We start from the raw sequence: 26,021 nt of genomic DNA on the forward strand, positions 1-26,021 counted from the left end.
TAACCCAGCATTATTAGAGCGCATTTAATTGTTTGCAATAATTTAGCAGAAATCATTTGTTCGCTCAAAAAAAATTTTTTTTGCTCGTGCAAACTACTTATTTAAAATGAGCTGAAACAACACAATTCTTGACATTTCATTGGGACAGCTTAATTTTTATGTTCAATCCACATACATTTGTTAAAGGTGTTACCTTATTTGTGTTGGGACAACATGTATGAATTGTGTGGAAGCCTGCATTTACAGTGTTCAGTGTGTTTTAGGATTATTACCTTTTCCATGTACAGTGCTCAGCATAATTGAGCTCAGCCCATTTTAAAAATGAATATTTCCTCCATTTCTCAGTGAATATAGGCAGTGTGTTTTAGTGCATTTAAACAGAACAGATTTATTAAACAGATATATTTAAGAAAATAATGTTTTAGTCACCAAACATGTTTAGAAATGGAAAGATAATACAATTAAATTCAAGCTAAATACTGCAAAAAATATATACAAAATACAAAGTTTCAACTAAATTTTCCTTTTTTTTTTTTTTTTGCTTTTCTTGATTTTGTCTTTTTTATTTGTATTTAATATTTTTCTATAGCATATATACTTGGCTGTACTAGTTTTTGGAGCATTGTCGTAAGTTATTTTGTTAGATTGTTTTAATCTGTACAAGATTAATGCTATTTCCCACTGTGATCTGTAAATTAGCCACCAGTTTTCTGTATTTTGTGATGTATATTTAGATGTTTGGATTTTCCCCTGTTTACCTCGGCTTGTGAATTGCATTATGGGATCTTGATCTTTCTTACAACAACTTGACAAGTTTAAAAAAGGGACTTTTATAGACATTTTGAATAGTTTGCAGTGCTGTATAGTCTGGGTTGGTGAAACCTTGTAATATTCCCCTTTATTTGTTTAGCGCTTATACAATGTAGATTGTGTCAAAGCAGCTTCATATAGAAGGTCACAGTAAATAGGAACAGTGTAGTTCAGTTTGTAGTGTTTAAGTTCAGTTCAGTTGAGCTCAGTTCAGTGTGGTTTAATAATCACTACTGAGAGTCCAAATACTGAAGAGCAAATCCAACCATGCGCAGCTCTACGATAAACTGCAGCACATTTACTGTTATATTACATATTTCACTGCATTTCAAGAGTAAGCCTTTTAATAGATTAAATCACACGGTGGGCTGTTTTAACCCAATGTTGGGTCAAATAGTGGACATATTCAATATTTGATACATTTTGGTCAAACACTATCCCTGATTTATCAGGGGTCACCACAGTGGAATGAACCGCCAATTTATTTATTTTTCAATTAAATTTAAATGACTCTTTTTATCCCAATGGTTGGGTTTGTTCATGTTAGCCCAACTTTGGCTTAAAACAACCCAGCATTTTTATAGTCTTCACTTTTTCCAATTTAAAAAAAAGGGTTTAAGTAAATTGGTAATATTTTACCTCCGTTTATTTTGTAATTTGAGCTACAGTAAATCTAGTAAAGATGGTTATCTGTTGAATTACTACACTAGATAAAATGCTGGGTTATGGACGACACCAACTGCTTGGTTAATTAATTTTTTTATTAATTTAATTTAAATTATAGGGAGGCATCATGGTGGCTCAGTAGGTAGTACGATCGCCTCACTGCAAGAAGGTCACTGGTTCGAGTCCCGGCTGGGTCAGTTGGTGTTTCTGTGTGGAGTTTGCATGTTCTCCCTGTGTTGGCGTGGGTTTCCTCCAGGTGCTCCGGTTCCCCCCACAGTCCAAACACATGCGCTATAGGGGAACTGGTCAATTAAACAGGCCCTAGTGTATGAGTGTGTGTGTGTGTGTGTGTGAATGAGTGTGTATGAGTGTTTACGGCTGGAAGGGCATCCGCTGTGTAAAACATATGCTGGATAAGTTGGCGGTTCATTCCTCTGTGATAACCCCAGATTATTAAAGCGATTAAGCCCGAAAATGAATGAATGAATGAATGAATAAAATTATAGGACCAAATTTTGAATCCAAAATAATGCTAAAATAATACTTATTAAACACACAGATTATTAATAAGGGTGATATTTGCAACAAGTTGGCCAGAAATCAACAGCAGAGAAAAATAATTCATTAAATTCCTCCACACATTATTCCAGCTCTGCTTTATTTTGATGCAGGTGTTTAAATCTATGCATTATATATAGCCGGGATGCAGTGGAATTCAGATGTGTTTAGAGGTCTGTGTACAGTCTGATCTGTCTGTATTATACAACACTGCCTGATTTCTAAACAGTCATGTCGGTGTGTTCATCATTATTTGACAATTTGAAGATCATCTGCATTTGTGTTTAACGGGCCCCAAACACATCCTGCCCTGCTGTGTTTGTAATGTTTATAGAGACTCGCTGTTTGCATGTATGCAGGAATTTATAAAGTGTTTAATCTTCAGCCACTCAAAGCTCCCTTCTGGATTCATTCCAGGAGAATCTGACCATGAGGATCAGAGAAATGCGTCTACGGCTGCACGACATATATCATTTCAGCATCGCAATGTACAGATCTGAATGTCAGTGCAACATTTATCCATATTGTGCTGTTTATCATTTACATATGTTTGTAATACTTGTGAATATTAAGCATTTCAACAGTTTAAATAGTCTTGTATATTGGAGTTTAGACAGTGCTCAGCATAAAAGAGCACACCACATTATAAAAATGAATATATTTATCCATTTCTCAGTGAATTTAGGGCATATATCTAGTGCATTAGTCCCCAAACATCTTTAGAAATAGAATATATTTCACTTCAAGCACAATATCACGAAAACAACAACAACATCAAACATACAAAATTGTAAATAAATGATATATTATTTTGTTTCTCTTGATTTCCCTCTTCTTTAGTTTTATTGAATATTTCCTCTCACATATGAATGTGGTGTTCTCAGTTTTGCACCGTTATCATCAGTTATTTTATTATATTAGCTCCAGATTTGGCTCCGTAATGCACAAATATAATATTGTGTGATATATGTTATATGTTTACTCGTATATTTCAATCAAGCGTGCATGCCGGTGTGTGTGTGTGTGTGTGTGTATGTGTGTGTGTTTTCACACTGGCTGCAGGATCTCCGTGAACAGACATGTCTGAGATTCATTCCAGCTCTGAAAAGAGAGATCAGCTGATCAAACAGCTCCGTCTCCTTTAACAAAACACACACACACACACACACACACACACACACACACACACACACACCAGACTGTGAAGGAATCAGTCAACCTGTGTGTGATTCTGAAACACAGTGTTCAGACACGCCACTGAGAGAGACAGAGGTTCCTGCATACTGATAACACAGCTAAAACACACATGGCATGACAGAACAGGTGCACATACACACTTTTACCTGCTTTTCACTACACATAGTACAGTAATCACAGCCAAAGTCAACCTTTTTTAGCTCCGGGTGCTCCGGTTTCTCCCACAGTCCAAACACATGTGCTATAGGGGAATTGGGGAAGCTATAATTGTCCGTAGTGTATGAGTGTGAATGAGTGTGTATGGATGTTTCCCAGTGATGGGTTGCAGCTGGAAAAGCATCCGCTGTGTAAAACATATGCTGGAATAGTTGGCGGTTCATTCCGCTGTGGTGACCCCAGATTAATAAAGGGACTAAGCCGAAAAGAAAATGAATGAATGAATGAATGAATGAATAATATTGTGAAACAGACAGTAGGGGAGTTGAGAACACAAGACACGACTTTATAATGTTGTCATTATAATTAGTAATTTAACAGACATTTTAATCCAAGGCAACTTGGCATCATAGAATACATTGCTATTACCCCTTGTGTGCTGTTGGGTTGTTTTTATCCACTCTGGGCTGACTTTGAGTCTTAATTTGGCCTCATCTTTCTCTGTGTTTCAGCAAATTGGATGATTTTAGTAGCAAAAATGCTTTGAATTTCAACAATACACAACAACAGTAAAGATGACAGATCGTCCCTCTTAATCCCAACAGAGAAACCAGCAGCAGTCTAGAATGCATGACTATCTGCTGTCTTGGCTTTACAATCAATAAATGTGATTATAATGGAAGACAATGGAGTAAAAACAGCACCAACATCACCAAAGGAGAGTCAATCTGAACAGTACACATGGATCAATACAGATTTTCTGACATTAATAGAGAAATGCAAGGATTTACTGTTACTGCAGTTCATCTCTCAGACAGTAGGTGGCGTATATTTGCGTTCCCGCGACTCTGATTGTATCGCTAATGACTCGACATACAGGTGAAGGTTATTAACTATATCTAATCGTAAAATGCCGCGATTGACAAGTAATATTATTGCTAAAGAAGCCTGGACAAAGTTCGTGAAGATGTTCTAGCTACATTGTGTTCGTGAAGTAACATTTGTGTTATATATTATTTTTAATCATGAAAGCTCACTGTTTACTCACCTCATGTTGTTCTTGTTTACTTCCCGCTTTTTGAGGAATATCTTGAAGACAGGCTCCAAACAACAACACGAATTAAACGCAATGTGACTGATTTATAGGTTATCTGATGTATTTTGAAGCCTCGTGATTGATTTGTGTGAAGAAATGTCCGTCAGATTCACCCGCGCGGGTTCACGAGTCTGAATCAAACCACTCTCTTGAGTCAGATCTTTTACTGAATCGGTTCATTAAATACCTTGAAATGATTCATTTGCCGGACTCAATTCTTGTTTAAAGAGTTTGTTAGTGAATTTTTGATCTGTTCCTCAGAGGCACCATATAATGATGATGATTTCTGATGCTTTTTCATATGCTTTAATGCTTAAATAAGCCGGTCTTTAATCAGTGTAATTAAAGAAAAGCTACAGCATTTAAATGAATTCAGACTTCAATGTTTGGTACTCGATGTAGAAGAGTTTGTCTTGAAAATTAGATTTTTTATCTCCAAGTTATGATTTTAACGTAGTTTTTATTTTCTTCTCAGGGCTAGGATTAAAAAATAGCACTTATTATATAAAATACTTTTTATTTGTAGTTTATATTCAGTGGCTGAAACACACCCCATTAATATTCAGCATGTTCCAGAATAAAGATATAGTAATGCTGTGTGTGTGTGTGTGTAGGGCCAGAGATCGTGACTCCTCCAGGAGAGGTGTGGAACATCTCTGGATCTCAGGTGTTCCTCAGCTGTGAAGCCATCGGGGTCCCCACACCTGTGCTCACCTGGAGGAAGGTACACCACTTACACACACAATACATCATACACACATCATGAATAGACATGCACACATCATACACACACACATGCACACATCATACACACACATGAACACATCATGCACACAAACTGCACTGTTCTCCTATGTAAAGTTAGGGTGTGTGTGTGTGTGTGTTCTGGACGTCCCGTTCTGTGAATAACAGCACAACAATAGCAGCACAAACACAGGAGGAAACTCTGGATCAGGCCGGTCGTCACACACATTCCTGCACACACACACACACACACACACACACACACACACACACACACACACACACACACACACACACACGTCACTGTGAATTCTGGGAAGTCCTCAGAGCCTGGGAAACATCCGCCTTCAGATGGAGCGTTCCTCTGTGTGTGCAGGAGTTATTAAAGCAGAGGTCACACTGGCTCTATTTTGGGATCATAATCGGGTTAGTTATGCTTTAGAAATGCAGGAAACTGGATTATATCCTGCAGAACGTCTGGAGACATGAGTGATGTGTGTGTGTGTATTACCCACAATTCCAGAGAGTCCGAGTTTAAGCAATCAAAACAAACCAATGCTGGAGTTTGACCCAAAAATCCTCATTAATGGTGGTCTCAGATGTTTATATTGTTCCACTGTTCCTCAAACCCCTAGATTCTAATACATTTCTCATCATTTCAAACACACATTTGGAATAAATACTTGTATTTGTTTGACATATTTGAATAAATACAGCTCAGAGAGTTTAGATTTTGACAGTGAATGACGATGAACATTATCTCACTCATATATTCTGACAGGTTTATCAGCAGCTGTTGTTTAAGACTGAAGGCTTTATTCTGAATAACCACCGGCTGGATGTGCATTATGCTGATTTTTACATGACTACTGGCCACTAAACTAAACTAGTAGACACAAAACATTGCCCTAATAATTAACAGAAGAGTTAAATTCACCATAGTTCACTGTGAAATTAATAAAATGTACATCTTCATAGCGTGTGTGTATTCTGTGTGATCTGCAGGTCTCTGGAGGCTCAGAAAGGCCTGTCCCTCTGCCCGGAGATAAAGATAATCTGGCAGTGCAGACCCGTGGCGGCCCCGAGAAACACCAGGTCACCGGATGGGTACTGGTGAGTTCCAGCATTAGTTTACAACAGGAATGGACATTTACTCATCATTTACTCTCCTCCTCATCCAACATGGTCATTTCTTTCAGTCCTGATGCAGCTTTTTTTGAGAAAATCATGTTGGATTTATCTTCATATAGTGGACATAACTTATAAACGACTGTTTCAGTGCAGCTTTAATGACTCCGCATAATAAATGTGTAATGTAATCCAAAAGTAGTCAGATTACATTACTGTAAAAGTGCAACAAGTAATCCAAATGTAATCTGTTTACATAACCATAAATGTGTAATAACAGTAATCTAAATGCAATCGAAAAGTAGTCTGACTACATCATCATAAAGGTGTAACAAAAGTAATCTAAATGTAATCCGATTAAATAAACATAAATGTGTAATAAAAGTAATGTAATCCAAAGCAGTCTTACTTCATCACCATAAATGTTTCATTAATGTAATCTGACTACTTTTGGATTACATTACCACAAATGTGTAACAAAAGTAATCTAAATGTAATCATTTACATAATCAATGTCTAAGTAATCTAAATGTAATCCACAAGTAGTCAGATTACACAACCACAAATGTGTAAGAAAAGTAATCTAAATGTAATCCGTTTACTTAACCATAAATATGTAATAGAAGCAGTGTCTGACTACATCACGATAAGTGTAATCCGAAAGTAGTCAGATTACATAACCATCAATGTGTAAGAAAAGTAATCTTAAACGTAATCCAAAAGTAATCAGATTACATTACAAAAAATGTGTAAGTAATCTAAATGTAATCCCTTTACATAACCATAAATGTGTAATAAAAATTGATCTAAATGTAATCCAAAAGTATTCAAATTACATCATCATGAATGTGTAACAAAAGTAATCTAATGTAATCCAAAAGTAGTCTGACTACATCACCATAAATGTGTAACAAAAAGTAATCTAAATGTAATCCTAAAGTAGTCTATTTAATAATCTAAATGTAATCCCAAGTAGTCAGATTACATAACCATAAATGTGTAATAAAAGCAATCCAAATGTAATCCAAAAGTAGCCAGATTATATAAATGTAATCCAAAATCTATACATTGAGATTTATGTGGATTAGTGTTTAGACAAGGAGTTAAATTACTTTGAGTAACTGTTACTTTTCAAATGAAGTAATTAGATAAATACAATTGTAATAATGTAATTAACAATTACTGTTTTGAAGTAACTCGTTACGAGAGTGATTTACTGTAAAACACAATGAACTGGGGCTGTTTAGTGAACACTGCTGCTCTGGTCACAGATCTCACCGCTTACTAAAGCCGAGGACGGATCCTACGAGTGCCACGCCAGCAACACACAGGGCGAAGCGTCCGCCGTGGGCTCCATACATGTGGTGGAATCTATCAGTGATATTCCTGTGCAGACGGGTGAGTGAACTACTGATCCAGTCACTATAGCGCATTACATACAAGCTGGATTATGTCATTTAAATGGGGGGGGGGACGAGCGGCAATTTGAAAAGCACACGCAATTACGAAACACACTACAAATTAAGAAAAGATCCTTATCGCTCCGACAGCTAACGTGTTGCAAATTGTCACAACTCAAACACATTGTAAACAGATTACATCACCATAAATGTGTAATAAATGTAATCCAAATGTAGTCAGATTACATCAGAATAAATGTTCAGTACATGTAATCTAAATGTAATTCTAAAGTAGTCCGAATACATAATCATAAAGGTCTAATAAAAGTAATCTAAATGTAACCCAAAAGTGGTCAGATTACATAACCATAAATGTATAATAAAAGTAATCTAATGTAATCCAAAAAGTAACCTGAATACATCAGAATAGATGTGTAATCCAAATGTAATCCAAAGAAATCAGATTACATCACCATAAATGAGTACTAAAAGTAATCCTAAAGTAGTTAGATTGTCACCATAAATGTGTACTAAAAGTAATCTAAATGTAATCCAAAAGTAGTCAGATTACGTCACTATAAATGTGTACTAAAAGTAATCTAAATGTAATCCAAAAGTAGTCAGATTACATCAGGATAAATGTGTACTAAAAGTAATCCAAAAGTAGTCAGATTACGTCACTATAAATATGTACTAAAAGTATTCTAAATGTAATCCAAAAGTAGTCCGATTACATCAGGATAAATGTGTACTCTAACAGATTGTATCACTACTACAACATTGAGTTGTGTATTTAGTAATCAGGGAGTGACTGGAGTTCATCAGTACTCCACACTTCACGCTCCAGGACTGACTTTGACATGTCAGACGTGTCCCATCATGCACTGCTGTTTTCTCGGGCTGTCAGCGAGATGCTTTAGAGACAAGAGATCCTCTCGTTCACTGTAAAAACAGCAGATCCTGAGCCTCAATCCATCATTATACTGCTACTCTTCAGTCACGCTCCAGCATTCCAGCCCAGATCAGATTGATGGAGTGATTCTGAGAAAGTCTAAAAGCATTACAGAAACAAAACAAGACACAGAGTTTCCAGAGAACAGACCTGAATGTCCACACTGATGCTTACCACAGACAAATGAATTTCCCTACTGCACACATCCGCAGCAGCAGAAGTGTTGTGCTATACAACATCAACACAATAAGTATGGTGCACTTATATTTCTGCTGCAAGTAGCTAGTAGATACAGCCACTTAATATAAAGCAGGACCTGAGCAATTATTCTGAGAGTATATGCTCAAGCACCTGAAACTAAACTCACGGTCTCTCTGTTTTGTGTGTTTGCAGTGAAGGACAGCGAGCTGTAAGAGGACACACATGACGAAGCACTGAACACACACACAGCTCACGCCAACAGCACCAGCACATGGACACTTTATTCCAGGAGCAGACCGACATCTCTCTGCTCATGCTTTATTTTTATACCTCCTGCATCTGCCCGCAGGACGCTCTGAAAAACACCAACATCAGACAGACTCTCCCAGACACAGCAGCACACACACACACACACACACACACACACACTTCATAGGGAACATCATCACATTTATCTCAACTGAACACTTATCAGATGCATGCTTTGCTTTTCTTTGTTATATTCCATGATGTGTTTTTGGTGACACACACACACACACACACACACACACACACACACAACTTGTTTTTTCTCTTTCAGCTGATGTCTGTGGTGCTATAAAGCATCAGCTGTATCTCTAATGTTTAGATGCTGTTCTTTAAAGCCTTAAAGGGACCAACATGTCAATCTCTCATCGTTTCTTCATCTTGTTGTGGTCTTTCTTCTGTTGAGCTCAAATGTCAGCTCTTTCCAGCATTCTCTTCTGAATATATGGTGTTCAACAAAGAAAAGAAACTCATGAAACCCCCTTGAGTATGAGTAGATGATGAAGAGATGGTCATTTTTGTGTGAACCGCCCCTTTAAGATTATTTACTCCAAGTTTAGTAGATAAGATGTCTAGCATAGGGCTTTATATTCTACTACATTTAAACTTTACACTTATACCAAGTAATTCTATTACTAAATGAAAGTTCTGTTAAAAATAGAACAAAATAAAAATGTTCAATATGAAATACAGAATGATGTGAATGGAAAAAACCTTCTTTATTTGATTTACTTCAGAGTTTTTGATTGAGTAAATCTCTAAATTCTTGAAATGTTTAAGATCTAAAGGCTCGTTTGCTGAAATGAGTGTCATCTTTTAGAGTTGTGAGCATCTAATGCGTTCATAACTGTATGTTAACTGTACATCACTCATGAATAAAGATGTCAAGTTTGAGTGTTGTTGTCTGTATGGGAGAACTCTGCTATCAGATATTGATGATAAAACTATTCATTTTTAGAAAAAAAACTTGCTTTATTTTGTGTTGAACAGCCAAAACATCTGTTCTACAATAATGACGACACATGAAAACAATAAGAGCAGCAGAAGCGCCCTGTGTGTGTGTGTGTGTGTGTGTGTGTGTGCTCAGCTGGTCATCATGCGCGGGGCGATGCTCATGGACATCAGCTCCTGGAACAGCAGTTTACAGGCGTACGGCATCCGCACCAGAGAGATCTGCAGGACAACAATTACACCATTACACCAGCAGCAGTTTTTTTATTTACTGTTTTAAATATTTGCATTAAATTATTTTATTATTTATTTTAATATTTGTATTTAATTATTTTGCATTTTATTTTATTTATAATATTTAATTGTATTTAATTATTTTGGATTTTATATTTAAATTGTATTTTATTATTTTATTTATTTTGTATTTAATTATTTTATTTATATTATTTAATATTTGCATATTTAATATTTTCATTCATTTTATTATCTATTTTATTTATATTATTTAATACTAATTAAATAATTAATTGCATTTAATTATTTATTTTATTTAAATTTATTATTTGTATTTAAATATTTTGTGTTTTATTTATATTATTTAATATTTGCATTTATTTATTTTATTTATATTTAATATTTGTATTTATTTAAATATTTTTTATTTATTTTATTTATATTATTTAATATTTGCATTTATTTATTTTATTTATATTTAATATTTGTATTTATTTAAATATTTTGTATTTATATTATTTAATATTTGCATTTATTTATTTTAATTATATTTAACATTTGTAGTCATTTAAATATTTTGTATTTTATTTTATTTATATTATTTCATATTTGCATTTATTTATTTTATTTATATATTTAATATTTGTAGTTATTTAAATATTTTGTATTTATATTATTTCATATTTGCATTTATTTATTTTATTTATATATTTAATATTTGTAGTTATTTAAATATTTTGTATTTATATTATTTCATATTTGCATTTATTTATTTTATTTATATATTTAATATTTGTAGTTATTTAAATATTTTGTATTTATGTCATTTAATATTTGCATTTATTTATTTTATTTATATTTAATATTTGTATTTATTTAAATATTTTGTATTTATTTTATTTATATTATTTCATATTTGCATTTATTTATTTTATTTATATTTAATATTTGTATTTATTTAAATATTTTGTATTTATTTTATTTATATTATTTCATATTTGCATTTATTTATTTTATTTATATTTAATATTTGTATTTATTTAAATATTTTGTATTTATTTTATTTATATTATTTCATATTTGCATTTATTTATTTTATTTATATTTATTATTTGTATTTATTTAAATATTTTGTATTTATTTTATTTATATTATTTCATATTTGCAATAATTTATTTTATTTATATATTTAATATTTGTAGTTATTTAAATATTTTGTATTTATATTATTTCATATTTGCATTTATTTATTTTATTTATATATTTAATATTTGTAGTTATTTAAATATTTTGTATTTATGTCATTTAATATTTGCATTTATTTATTCTATTTATATTTAATATTTGTATTTATTTAAATATTTTGTATTTATTTTATTTATATTATTTAATATTTGCATTTATTTATTTTATTTATATTTAATATTTGTATTTATTTAAATATTTTGTATTTATTTTATTTATATTATTTCATATTTGCATTTATTTATTTTATTTATATTTAATATTTGTATTTATTTAAATATTTTGTATTTATTTTATTTATATTATTTCATATATGAATGTATTTTATTATTTATATTTATATAATTGTTTTATATTTTATTGACATAGTGCGCTCACCTGTGTCTTGTTGCGGCAGCCTCTGCACTCATAGGTGTGTGTGCGTGTGTTAGCGATGGCCATGAGTCCACACAGGTTACACACGTGCACCTGATATGGGTCCGAGGCCTCGAACAGACGCTCCTTCAGGAACTGAGCAGCTCCGTGAGCGATCTGACAATCACGCTCCATCTCTCCGAAACGCAGACCGCCGTCACTGCACACACACACACACACACACACACACACACACACGCACGCACGCACACACACACACACACACACACACAATAAATATCATTTTCTCATGAAGCCACTGCAGAATCTGCTCATTTCTCTCAGTGTCTGTTCAAAGATCCAGTCTCTAAAACCCGCCTTTCAGAGAGCCTAGCCTACCCTGATTGGTCAAACCCAGTCTGTTGTGATTGGTTAAATACTTACACTTATTAACATATATACAGAGTAAAGCCATAGTCACACTGTAAGATTAAAGACTCAATTCTTTTAGATTATCAGATTAAAGTCTCAAATCTTCAATTATCCTGATCTTTGAAACTTTGCAGATCTTTTGCATTCACAAGCAGCTGCATTACACACATTATGAAAGCTCATATTCACCCACAGCACTGATTTTTGGGTGAATAAAATATGGTAATAAATTAAAAATCCACTGTTTAAATAAATAAAAATAAATGTTAATAAACAAAACAAACAATAAATGTAAAACTGAAATAACTTTAATATTTTAAATAAATATTAATAAATAAGATAAAATAATACATGTTAATTAACTAAAAATATTGTTTGAATAAAAAACAAATAAATGTTAATAAAATAAAATATAAATAATAATAATAAATGTAAATAAAATTATAAAGTGATTTTTTATAAATCTTTTTTAAACAATAATTGATAATAACTAAAATAAATGTTAAAAATGAAAAAATACGGTTTAATTAAAATATAAATGTTAATAAATAAAATAAAACCAATAAAATACAAATAATAATAGATGTAAATAAAAGAATGAATTCGAAATGTAAAGGTTTCTTAAAATAAATGAACAAATGTTAATAAAATAATAATAAATGTTAATAAAATCTAAAATATTGTTTAAATAAAAAATAAAGTTAATAAATAAAAATAATCAAATAAAAAAATTATAAAAATGTAATAAAATTATAAAGTTAAAAAAAAAAATGTAAATAAAAATAAATAAAATAACATAAAAGGCTGGTCAATGCAGAACTGACCGTGATCGCCCCTCCATGGGCTGTCTGTTGAGGATCTGCACCGGCCCGCGGGCTCTGGAGTGGATCTTATCGTCCACCATGTGCTTCAGACGCTGGTAATATGTGGGTCCGACGAAGATCTGAGATGTCAGTTTACGACCCGTAAAGCCGTTATATAGAACCTGCAGGAATAAACACCTTCATCACACGCATGCACATATGATCATAATTAACTATTTTTAATAATAAAGTCATAACTGCAACAATCTTTATTAATACATTTAGAATAATCCATTAATATAATTGTAATTAACCATTTATTAATATGGTCGCAGTTTCAACAAGCTATTAATATGACCATAGTTTAAAACATTTATTAAAACGGTCATAATTTCAACATGAGATATTAATATTGCTGTAATTTCAACAATTAATATAGTCTTAACTTCAACATAATCTGTTAATATGGTCGTAGTTTCATCATAATAGTTAAATGACAGTAATAGTATCGACAATCTATTAATAATCTATTGACATGATCACAGATTGACCATAATCATTATGAATATGTTAATTTAAGCTGGTGACCTCATTTCCTCTGAGATGGTAGCCGTATTCAGACAGCAGATTGGAGACTTTCTGCACATTGACAGCATCATTGAATGGCGTGGCGTCACCGATCTCTCCTTTATTAGCAGACACCTGAACACAACAGCACATTGACATTACATTTATTCATTTAGCAGATGCTTGTAGAAAACAACAACTTTCATATTAAAGAAACCACTAGAACAGCAACATATTGGAGTCAAGACACGTCTAAAAACAGGTTTCTATTATTATCATTGATAAATAATAACGATCTTCAGAATATTTAACACTCTGATTGAACATAATGATTTGTGTTTGGTTTCTACAGATGATCAAATGCCAACAGCTAGTAAAGATTTATTCCTGAAATAGTTTGCTCTTTTAGATCAGGAGGTCAATTAAAAACAACTCAGCTTTCGTTTAGTTAAATTAATGTATATAAACCTGTCAAGACAGCTTGAGGCTGACCAAAGTGCTGCGTGTAAAGGAAAATAAACACAATAGAAGACCCAGATTTAGAAATAACAATGGACTGCTTAACCCTTGTGTGCAGTTGGGTCATTTTCATCCACTCTGGGCTGATTTCGAGTCTTAATTTGGTGTGTGGCATTAATCCTTTAGAGCAGCCTGTGCTGAAGAGTTTCTGTCTTTATATGGAGTTCAGTGGAGGAAAACAGCAGATTATATGCATTCATTGACTAATCAAGCCATGGCAGAATTATTGAAGTGCATGTATTAAATCTGTGTTTTCCAGAATAAGCATGTGTCACTAAAGCCCCGGTCAGATCAGAAATTTATTGTCGGTTTCTCAAAGTCACTATGTCAGATTATGTGATTTTGTCTTGATTAAATCTTGACTTGTCGTGGGTAACAGATGTGGCAGACTACACGTTCACGATCAGTCATCCTGTAGCGTCTACAATGAGCACTATTTCCCAAAGCAGTCACAAGTGTTGCTGTAACAATATTTCTCATCTCAATCTGATCATAAATCTTACTTCAATCTCAAACACTGATGCTTGCAGACAACTAATAACTACATTATTTAAGGGCATTCCCTTTCCACATGGACAGGATCAAATTCATGATTCCTTTCTAATATTAAGATATTTTCTCTAAAATCTGGATGTATATTTTCCTGCCAGGGTTACTTATTAACACTCCCTCACCTGAACTTGCTGCGAGTGAGACGGAGAAGAAATGAAAGCACATCAGCACTGAGGAAAAATCTGATGCTCATAATCTTTAAAATGATGACATATTAAAGCATTAGCAAATATATAACAGAGATTTGTGATACAATCACAGTGAAGCATTCATTAAACCCTTATTTTCCACAGAGCCAAACAAATCATCACCACACGGTTGAGTAGTGGAGGGGCACAAACAAACATCATTCGTATAACTTTGAGGGGAAAAAATAAGCATTTTTAAATGAATATTGTTTACTATCATTTTAATTTTAGGGGTTTTCACCTTTATATGACAGGACAGTACAGAGAATTGACAGGAAAGTGTGGGGAGCAGAGAGAAGAGAAGGATCGGCATAGGACCTCAAGGCAGGAATCGAACCCGGGTCGTCGCTAACACCAGAGTGCATGTGTCCGTGCACTTTCCACATAGGCACCGACATCATTTTAATCTTAATTTTAATGCATCTTTTGTTGGTCAGTTATCGATAAACAAGAATAACATCTGAGGTGCAGCGCTTCAAAACACGTCTGCTACATGCGCCAAAACACGAACTGCCATGAGATTGTGTAGGTTTGCTGAATAAAACAATAATCTAGCCTAATAAAATGAAAGTGTAACATTGACAGTGTCAGAGACGCTGATATTTAAACTGTGTTAATGACACATCTGAATAAGCAGGAGATGCTTCTGCAGTGTATTCACAGCACTGAACATGTTCCCAGATTACCCAGAGAAACAAACTCTGTTGAAGGCTGAGAGAACTCAGAGACTGGTTGTAAGATGGAGATGTCTGCATATGTGTGCCAGTCTGTCAGATAAAACTGCTGTAAACACCTTAATATTTTAGAAAAGGTAGTGAAAGTTTGCAGAACCAATGAATGCAGGCCATTTTGCTGATTACCTGCCCAGCACATTAATGGCAGCACCCGCTGATATAACGGAGAAATGATGTGCTCCTACTGCCAGTGTTACCCACAAGACGGAAAAAAACAACTCATGCTAGACTCTCTGCGATGTGTCGTGAGGCGTCGCAGGCTTGGTATTGGCTATCGTGAACTATGCCACATTACGGAGAAGAAATGATTGAATGTTGCGTCACGACACCCATTTGTCATTTACGAATCCCCACGATACCCTACGCCAAGGAAATAGTGCCGAAATCGTGACAAATTCGTGTGATCTGACCAGGGCTTAACACAGATGGCTCAGATGTCAGTAGCATGGCTCTACCTTCCCCTGTAGACACTCGATCAATGGCCGACTGTCATTCTGGATGGGATGGCGTGAGGATTGATGATGATATCTGGAGTGATTCCCCTCGCAAGTGAACGGCATATCCTGAAGAGAGAGAGAGAGAGAGAGAGAGAGAGGAGGATTTACAGTGAAGACTGTGCGACAACTCATCTGAGAGTCTCCGCTATCAGGAGGAGCTGGAAAAACAACAGCTGCAGACCAGTCTAAACACTGATAACACACACACACACAACACCACACTGACATTTTCTCATGAAGCCACAGCAGAATCTGCTCTTTTCTCTCCTACTCTGCTCTGATTGGGTCAAAGCCTGTGTTGTGATCTTAACACTTATTAGCATTAATACAGAGTAAAGTCAGTCACACTGTAGATTAAAGACTCAATTCTTTAGATATCAGATTAAAGTCTCAAGTCTTCAATTATGCTGTACTTTGAAACAGCTGCGTTTACACACATCATGAAACTCATGTTCACTCACAGCACTGATTTTAGTTTTGGATGAATAAAATTAAATATTTAAAACCAAAAATACTAAATAAAATAAAATATATTAAACATAAAATAAATAAAGTTAATAAATAAAATAAAAACAAATGAACAAAAATAATAATACATGTTAGTAAAGTGAAATAAAATAAAATATATTTAAACAAAACAAATGCTAAATAAATAAAACGTTAATAAATAAAAAGTGAAATAAAATAACAAATTAATACAAATAAATAAATGTTAATAAATAAAATAAAAAACAAAATAAAAATTATAATAAATGTTAATAATGTTAGCACGCACACGCACACACACATTATATATGCTGGATTCTGATGGCTGCTGGTCACTCTCAGGTGTTTGGTTATTGTCAAATAAAGGCAGAGCTAAAGTAGTTCCGGCAGGTTTAGAGCTGAATGATTAGTTATTTCACAGCTAAAACCTATCATGAGCATTCTTCAAAATATCTTTTTATATCTACTGATATATAAAAGAAACTAATAAAGGGTGGTACCACTTGAGGATCAGTAAATGGTGAGTGAATTCAACTTTCAAGATTCAACTTTATTGTCATTACGCATGTACAGGTACAGGGCAACGAAATGCAATTTAGGTCTAAGCAGGAGTGCAATAGCAGCAAGAGAACAGTAGGATGTTACTATGAACATTATAATACAGGTGGTATTAACTATGATCAGAGTTTACACTAGAGGAATATATGGACAGGTAGCTATTAATAATTAGTATGCAGATATATATATGAACATAGAATAAAAATAAAATCAATAAAAAATAATAAATGAAATAAAAATAATACAAAAATAAAACTAATAAAAACATTAAAAATAAAAACACATAAAAAGGTGAATAAAGAGCTCGCACCTCTTGTCTGTACTGGATCCCGCAAGGTTCCCTTCTGTCCGTGTCGACTGGCAAACTTATCCCCAATCTGTGGAATACGAACCTGAACGCACCTGCAGAAACATGACACACATTTATACATCTGATACACAGTTTAGTGTGTGTGGTGTGTGTGTGTGTGAGAGTGAAGGAGTGTGTATGCATGCTTGTGTGTGTGTGTGTGTGTGTGTGTGTGTGTGTGAGTGTGAGAGAGTGACAGGAGTGTGTATGCAATGCTTGGGTGTGTGTGTGTGTGTGTGTGTGTGTGTGTGTGCGTGTGAGAGAGTGAAGGAGTGTGTATGCATGCTTGGGTGTGTGTGTGTGTGTGTTTTGGAGAGTAGAGAACACGCCACACACAAAAAGTATAAATTTTTTTCTAATCTCTGGGTCATTTCCAGGTCACCACACTGATGTGATTTTGACCCATACATCAACAGGAGTGTTAAAGCTCTTTGACCCAATCTGCACTGTAAGTAATATGCGCTGTATAAATGACAGATGACGATTGTTGTTTAAAGCAGGACACACACACCCTGATTTCAGAACCTTGTATCCCTCCTGGTGATGCAGCGTGACCATGACCTGGTCCACGATGCCGGTCTCGCTGGTGCGCAGGAGAGGTGCTGCAGTCCGCTTGGTTGTAGCGGCGGTTGGTGCGTCCAGCTCATCATCGATTCTCGGGCAGAGTCACCGTTTTAACGATAATCACGTCCTCACCGGACACACGCACACCCGGAGCGATCAGACCATCATCATCCAGCTTATCATAGATGGCGTGTCTCATTCCTGCAGAGGAAACGCACCACACAAACACTTTATATGATGATGGAGAGGCAACAACACACACATCCACTGGAGGGCTTTTACTACAGGTGGAGATTCAAACGGGAAATCACACTGGCCTACACACTAGAGCTGCATGATACTGAAAAGATCCGACACTCCCTAACTGTGTTTTTCTGTGATGTATATTGCGATAGCATTGCTTTGTAGAAACAATTCATTAATTTAGACTGATTTGGATTATTCTGTACAGGAGCAAATCTGCATGAATTATAATAAATCACAAGCATAGATAAACTCAGCAGAGCATGGGTTCAAATGAAATAAGTGCTTTATGATCCACCATATAGAAGGATCAAGTGCATAAATAAATAAATGCATATAAATAAAAATGCATACAGGAATAAAAAATAAATGCATTAAAATTCTGAATAATTTTATAATATGCAATAATTTTGATGAGTGATAGGAATGTCTTTTGTTGCTAAATTGAATTATCTCCAAAATCTATTCCTCTGAATTGACTAATATGGAAATTAAGAATTTATTGGGCTAAGTACAAGCAGCTGTAATTAAATAAGTATTCCCTTTTTCTTTTTCAGCAGAAAAGTAATTTTAATTACAGTAATTAGAGAAAAATATCAATAATTAATAGATAAACTGCACCTTGACAGGTCTCTCGTGTGGGCTTCTCGAAGATTTCTTCCTGGTCAAAGCCTTTCTTAGACTCCTGCTCCTTGTATGAGCGTAGTAGTAGAACACAGACCTGAGAGCACACACACAGTTTCATGTGGAAATGCAGGATTTTTAGCATTGGTGTAATTAAACTTCCCCCTGCTGATCTCTAGCGTACCTGAAGAATCCGCGATCCACAGCCGAGCGGTTCATGATCACAGAATCCTCCTGGTTGTATCCAGTATATGAGGCGATCGCCACGATGGAGTTAATTCCTGTTTTACAAAACATGTGCATATATTTATGTGTTCTGAATTTACATTAATAATTCACACACACACACACACACACACACACACCACACACACGACGCACGCACGCACGCACGCACGCACGCACACACGCACACACGCACACACTACTGTTCAAAACAACACATCAGGTCAGTCAGATTTTTGTTGTTTTGTTTATGAATGAGTCTCTTTTGCACACAGAAACTGCATTCACTTTAAAACAAATACAGTAAAAGAACACTCTAACTTTAAACAATATTTATTAATAAACATAATTTTCATTGTCATTACTCTAGTCTTAACATTAAAATTAGCTCCTAATTTTCCAATTTAGGAGAAAATGTTAAAATAACAGGCATCACAGTACTCTATTTAGAGCATTAAAAATAAAACTAGCCTCTATCAACAGTTAAAGCATAATATATATATAGTTAAAACACACACACAGTAAAAATAAATAATTTTATATAATAATATATAACATACATACATACATACACAACAATTTTCTATAAATAAAAAATGAAAAAGAAATTGCCTATTTTTTACATATTTCCCAAATATATTAAAAATATTGCTACATTAACTTTATTTAATTATTATAATTGGCAGAAAATGTACTTTTTAGAATGCAATTCTTCACTTAGCCTTCATTACATTTTTTTATTTTATATTTTATTTTGAAACACTTATTTGAACATGGCAACAATAATTTCACTCTATAAAGTTCCCATGAAAGTTGGCAGTTCATTCCGCTTGTGGTGACCCCCTGATAATAAAGGGACTAAGCTGAAGGAAAATGAATGAATGAAGTTCTCATGAATAAATCTCTGACAAAGACTCCTCCCCCTCCCACTCAGCCAATCCCTGTGTGGTATAGTTAACGAGTATGCTGACATTGCTACATTAACAAGCTCAGCCCCGGCCTCTCTCACTCTCAGCTTCAGACTTCTCATAATCCTCTCTATAGTAAAAGTTAAGGTAAGCTGAAACGCCCCTGATTATTACCAGTGCTGTGGACACCCACGCTTACTCTGCAGTGTTTACCTGCGGGCAGCTCTCTGAAGCGCAGATTACTCCATGGAGCGTGTGGTGACCAGCGGTTTCTGTGGGTAATACAGCACGTGTGCCAGCGTGTCCATCCGCACGTGGGAAATTAGTGATGTACACACCCATAGCCTGTTCCCCATAGCAGACTGGTAGGTGTTTCTGGAGACTGTGGACAGGAGAGAGGCAATCTTATAGGATGTATATTATAGGGCTGCACAATACATGGTGATAGTAGTATAGTACTCGCAGATAGTACATTTATTTTAATGATTGTTCTTTGTCTAAATTGACCAATCGGATCAGGGGCTTTTTACTATCTTTAGCCCCGCCTACTCAGTAGCTGCTGCTCTGCTATTGGCTGGAGCCGAAAGTTAAGCCAGAGCTGAAAATAAACACCAGTGGCGGAGTCAAGAAGAAAATCATAACGCCCAATCACAGTCACAATATCTGCATATCAAGTTCACTTCATCAAGTGTTTCAAACTGGTTCTGGATCCCTCAACCCTAATCGGCATGGTCTACATGGGCCAGTACCTGGTTGTGATCAGGGAAGGAATAATGGATGCGCAGACACCCATGATCATGGACGGGTGGATCTCGCAGTGCGTGTATGTGGAGCAATAAGCCACGCCCTTCTCCTGGAGGTCATCAGGGGTCATGGCCAGCATCACAGTCTCCCTCCCCAGAGTATCGATGTACTCCACCACACGCTGGCCACAGATCCTGCCAACTACAACCACACACACACACACACACACACACACACACACACACACACACACACACACACACACCACATTACACATTTATAGATATAAGTTTAATAACTGATTTCTGTTTTTCTTTGTCATGATGACAGCACATAATATTTGACTAGTACTCAGCTACTTTAAAGTGCCATTTCAAGGCTTAACATAGTGTAATTAGGGTAGTAAAGTTAGGGTAATTAGGCAAGTCATGTATAAACAGTGGTTTATTCTGGAGACAATCCAACACTAATATTGCTGAAGGGCTAATAATATTGAGCTTAAAATGGCTCTTTAAAAATATTCTAAATCTGCTTTTTATTCTAGCTGAAATAAAACTATAAGACTTTCTCCAGAGTTGCTCCATTAAATATGACTTGAGAGAAACGCAGACGCACCTGTAGTTGTTGTACTCTCTCTCCTGAGCTGGTCGATGTGTCGCCTCTTCAGCAGCAGCTTCTGTTTTTCCACGATCAGCAGCGGTCTGCAGATGCGGCCGGCGTCAGTATAGATGCGGATCTCTCGCTCGCGGATATCTCTGATCATGGAGACCTGCAGACCCACAGAACACCACCACACTCAGCTGCTGCGCACAGTATAAAGCAGGAATAATCTAGAGATCAGAACAGCACCTCCGACACGCTGATGTCCATCTGCCTCCTCAGCTTGCGCAGTGTGTGTCATCAGCTGCTCGGGGTCTTTGTGGATGCCCACCCAGCAGCCGTTCACAAAAATCTAGTGGCACTGAAGGAACAAACACGCATACATTACACACGCAAAATATGCTTACTGAGCGTTTCTGTCTGTCGCCCATTGGGTTTCGTCAGTCTTGTCAAGTTAACATCAGAGCTCATTGGCCAGAACGAGCATAGTCATGGGGACTCAGACAGTATGATAACCTTGCATATAAACATCATGGTATGCGATTACCCTCTAAAATATGCTATTGAACTGTCTAGATAAAAAATAATTCCCATTGAACACTATATACTTTATTTAAGAGACATCATAATATTTTATATCTGTCAAACTAACGCATTGCCCTTCTGCTTGTCTTCATAGTTTAAACACACAGATTTCTTGAAGATTCATCTTTGGATATCTTGATCTTCTGTGGATATACAGTAAAGCCACTGCCGTGTTCAGCTCTACAGCATGCTGGATGTCAGTGTATAGGAGATTTGTTTAGTGAAATGTTTTCTGAATCAAGGCTGATAACTCAGTAATAATGATATACCACAGGAACATATAACAGAAATAGGAGCAGTTTTAACGTGGTGAGCTGGTTATCCCCATGCCCACTGTGCAGTATGTTTGCAGTAAAGCGTGCTGTATAATAACTCAATAACTCACTCTGCGATGCGGCTGGAGAGATCTCCTCCAGATTCTCCATACTCCACTCCTCTAAAAACTCCAGATGGGCGACGGCTGCGACCCACAGAGATGTAGGCCATGAGGGCCAGATTCTTCACCAGACCCACAGCGTGACCCTGAAAACACACAATACATCCGCAGTCAGACACTGAGGACACACGTCTAGCAGAAATACGAACTGATATCAAAACCTACATTGATTGAAGATTTGAAGATTGAATTCTGATTAATGAATGATTATTTAATTTTTATTTATTCATTTACTTTCCTTTGGCTTAGTCCCTTTATTCATCAGGGGTCGCCTGCGGAATAAACCACCAACTATTCCAGCATATGTTTTACACAGCGGATTCCCTTCAGCTGCACCCAGTACTGGGAAACAATTTAGTTAATCAATTCCCCTATAGCGCATGTGTTTGGACTGTGCACCCAGAAACCCTCATCAACACGAGGAGAACATGCAAACTCCACATAAAAACACCAACTGACCCAGCCGGACTCAAACCAGCGAGGTTATGGACGACACCAACTGCTTGGTTAATTAATTTTTTTATTAATTTAATTTAAATTATAGGGAGGCATCATGGTGGCTCAGTAGGTAGTACGATCGCCTCACTGCAAGAAGGTCACTGGTTCGAGTCCCGGCTGGGTCAGTTGGTGTTTCTGTGTGGAGTTTGCATGTTCTCCCTGTGTTGGCGTGGGTTTCCTCCAGGTGCTCCGGTTCCCCCACAGTCCAAACACATGCGCTATAGGGGAACTGATCAATTAAACAGGCCCTAGTGTATGAGTGTGTGTGTGTGTGTGTGTGAATGAGTGTGTATGAGTGTTTACGGCTGGAAGGGCATCCGCTGTGTAAAACATATGCTGGATAAGTTGGCGGTTCATTCCTCTGTGATAACCCCAGATTATTAAAGCGATTAAGCCCGAAAATGAATGAATGAATGAATGAATAAAATTATAGGACCAAATTTTGAATCCAAAATAATGCTAAAATAATACTTATTAAACACACAGATTATTAATAAGGGTGATATTTGCAACAAGTTGGCCAGAAATCAACAGCAGAGAAAAATAATTCATTAAATTCCTCCACACATTATTCCAGCTCTGCTTTATTTTGATGCAGGTGTTTAAATCTATGCATTATATATAGCCGGGATGCAGTGGAATTCAGATGTGTTTAGAGGTCTGTGTACAGTCTGATCTGTCTGTATTATACAACACTGCCTGATTTCTAAACAGTCATGTCGGTGTGTTCATCATTATTTGACAATTTGAAGATCATCTGCATTTGTGTTTAACGGGCCCCAAACACATCCTGCCCTGCTGTGTTTGTAATGTTTATAGAGACTCGCTGTTTGCATGTATGCAGGAATTTATAAAGTGTTTAATCTTCAGCCACTCAAAGCTCCCTTCTGGATTCATTCCAGGAGAATCTGACCATGAGGATCAGAGAAATGCGTCTACGGCTGCACGACATATATCATTTCAGCATCGCAATGTACAGATCTGAATGTCAGTGCAACATTTATCCATAATGTGCTGTTTATCATTTACATATGTTTGTAATACTTGTGAATATTAAGCATTTCAACAGTTTAAATAGTCTTGTATATTGGAGTTTAGACAGTGCTCAGCATAAAAGAGCACACCACATTATAAAAAATGAATATATTTATCCATTTCTCAGTGAATTTAGGGCATATATCTAGTGCATTAGTCCCCAAACATCTTTAGAAATAGAATATATTTCACTTCAAGCACAATATCACGAAAACAACAACAACATCAAACATACAAAATTGTAAATAAATGATATATTATTTTGTTTCTCTTGATTTCCCTCTTCTTTAGTTTTATTGAATATTTCCTCTCACATATGAATGTGGTGTTCTCAGTTTTGCACCGTTATCATCAGTTATTTTATTATATTAGCTCCAGATTTGGCTCCGTAATGCACAATATAATATTGTGTGAATATATGTTATATGTTTACTCGTATATTTCAATCAAGCGTGCATGCCGGTGTGTGTGTGTGTGTGTGTGTATGTGTGTGTGTTTTCACACTGGCTGCAGGAATCTCCGTGAACAGACATGTCTGAGATTCATTCCAGCTCTGAAAAGAGAGATCAGCTGATCAAACAGCTCCGTCTCCTTTAACAAAACACACACACACACACACACACACACACACACACACACACACCAGACTGTGAAGGAATCAGTCAACCTGTGTGTGATTCTGAAACACAGTGTTCAGACACGCCACTGAGAGAGACAGAGGTTCCTGCATACTGATAACACAGCTAAAACACACATGGCAGGACAGAACAGGTGCACATACACACTTTTACCTGCTTTTCACTACACATAGTACAGTAATCACAGCCAAAGTCCAACCTTTTTAGCTCCGGGTGCTCCGGTTTTCTCCCACAGTCCCAAACACATGTGCTATAGGGGAATTGGGGGAAGCTATAATTGTCCGTAGTGTATGAGTGTGAATGAGTGTGTATGGATGTTTCCCAGTGATGGGTTGCAGCTGGAAAGCATCCGCTGTGTAAAACATATGCTGGAATAGTTGGCGGTTCATTCCGCTGTGGTGACCCCAGATTAATAAAGGGACTAAGCCGAAAAGAAAATGAATGAATGAATGAATGAATGAATAATATTGTGAAACAGACAGTAGGGGAGTTGAGAACACAAGACACGACTTTTATAATGTTGTCATTATAATTAGTAATTTAACAGACATTTTAATCCAAGGCAACTTGGCATCATAGAATACATTGCTATTACCCCTTGTGTGCTGTTGGGTTGTTTTTATCCACTCTGGGCTGACTTTGAGTCTTAATTTGGCCTCATCTTTCTCTGTGTTTCAGCAAATTGGATGATTTTAGTAGCAAAAATGCTTTGAATTTCAAACAATACACAACAACAGTAAAGATGACAGATCGTCCCTCTTAATCCCAACAGAGAAACCAGCAGCAGTCTAGAATGCATGACTATCTGCTGTCTTGGCTTTACAATCAATAAATGTGATTATAATGGAAGACAATGGAGTAAAAACAGCACCAACATCACCAAAGGAGAGTCAATCTGAACAGTACACATGGATCAATACAGATTTTCTGACATTAATAGAGAAATGCAAGGATTTACTGTTACTGCAGTTCATCTCTCAGACAGTAGGTGGCGTATATTTGCGTTCCCGCGACTCTGATTGTATCGCTAATGACTCGACATACAGGTGAAGGTTATTAACTATATCTAATCGTAAAATGCCGCGATTGACAAGTAATATTATTGCTAAAGAAGCCTGGACAAAGTTCGTGAAGATGTTCTAGCTACATTTGTGTTCGTGAAGTAACATTTGTGTTATATATTATTTTTAATCATGAAAGCTCACTGTTTACTCACCTCATGTTGTTCTTGTTTACTT

General features: G+C 35.7%; 1 protein-coding gene and 1 pseudogene across 1 annotated transcript in view; one reads left to right on the forward strand and one right to left on the reverse strand.

Annotated features, from left to right (window-relative positions):
* The window catches only part of igfbp7 (insulin-like growth factor binding protein 7), an 11,593-nt gene extending 1,485 nt beyond the window's left edge, over positions 1–10,108 (forward strand). The window contains exons 2-5 of the mRNA XM_056472751.1: positions 5,098–5,207; positions 6,233–6,340; positions 7,627–7,753; positions 9,101–10,108. Coding sequence (XP_056328726.1) covers positions 5,098–5,207; positions 6,233–6,340; positions 7,627–7,753; positions 9,101–9,120 — 365 coding nt within the window. The 3' untranslated portion in view covers positions 9,121–10,108. The remainder of the gene's footprint in view (positions 1–5,097; positions 5,208–6,232; positions 6,341–7,626; positions 7,754–9,100) is intronic.
* Positions 10,109–10,165: 57 nt separating this feature from the next.
* Positions 10,166–24,062, reverse strand: LOC130240395 (DNA-directed RNA polymerase II subunit RPB2-like; annotated as a pseudogene).
* Positions 24,063–26,021: the final 1,959 nt, after the last annotated feature.

Source organism: Danio aesculapii, chromosome 14 (assembly GCF_903798145.1).
Source record: "Danio aesculapii chromosome 14, fDanAes4.1, whole genome shotgun sequence".
Classification (NCBI taxonomy): domain Eukaryota; kingdom Metazoa; phylum Chordata; class Actinopteri; order Cypriniformes; family Danionidae; genus Danio; species Danio aesculapii.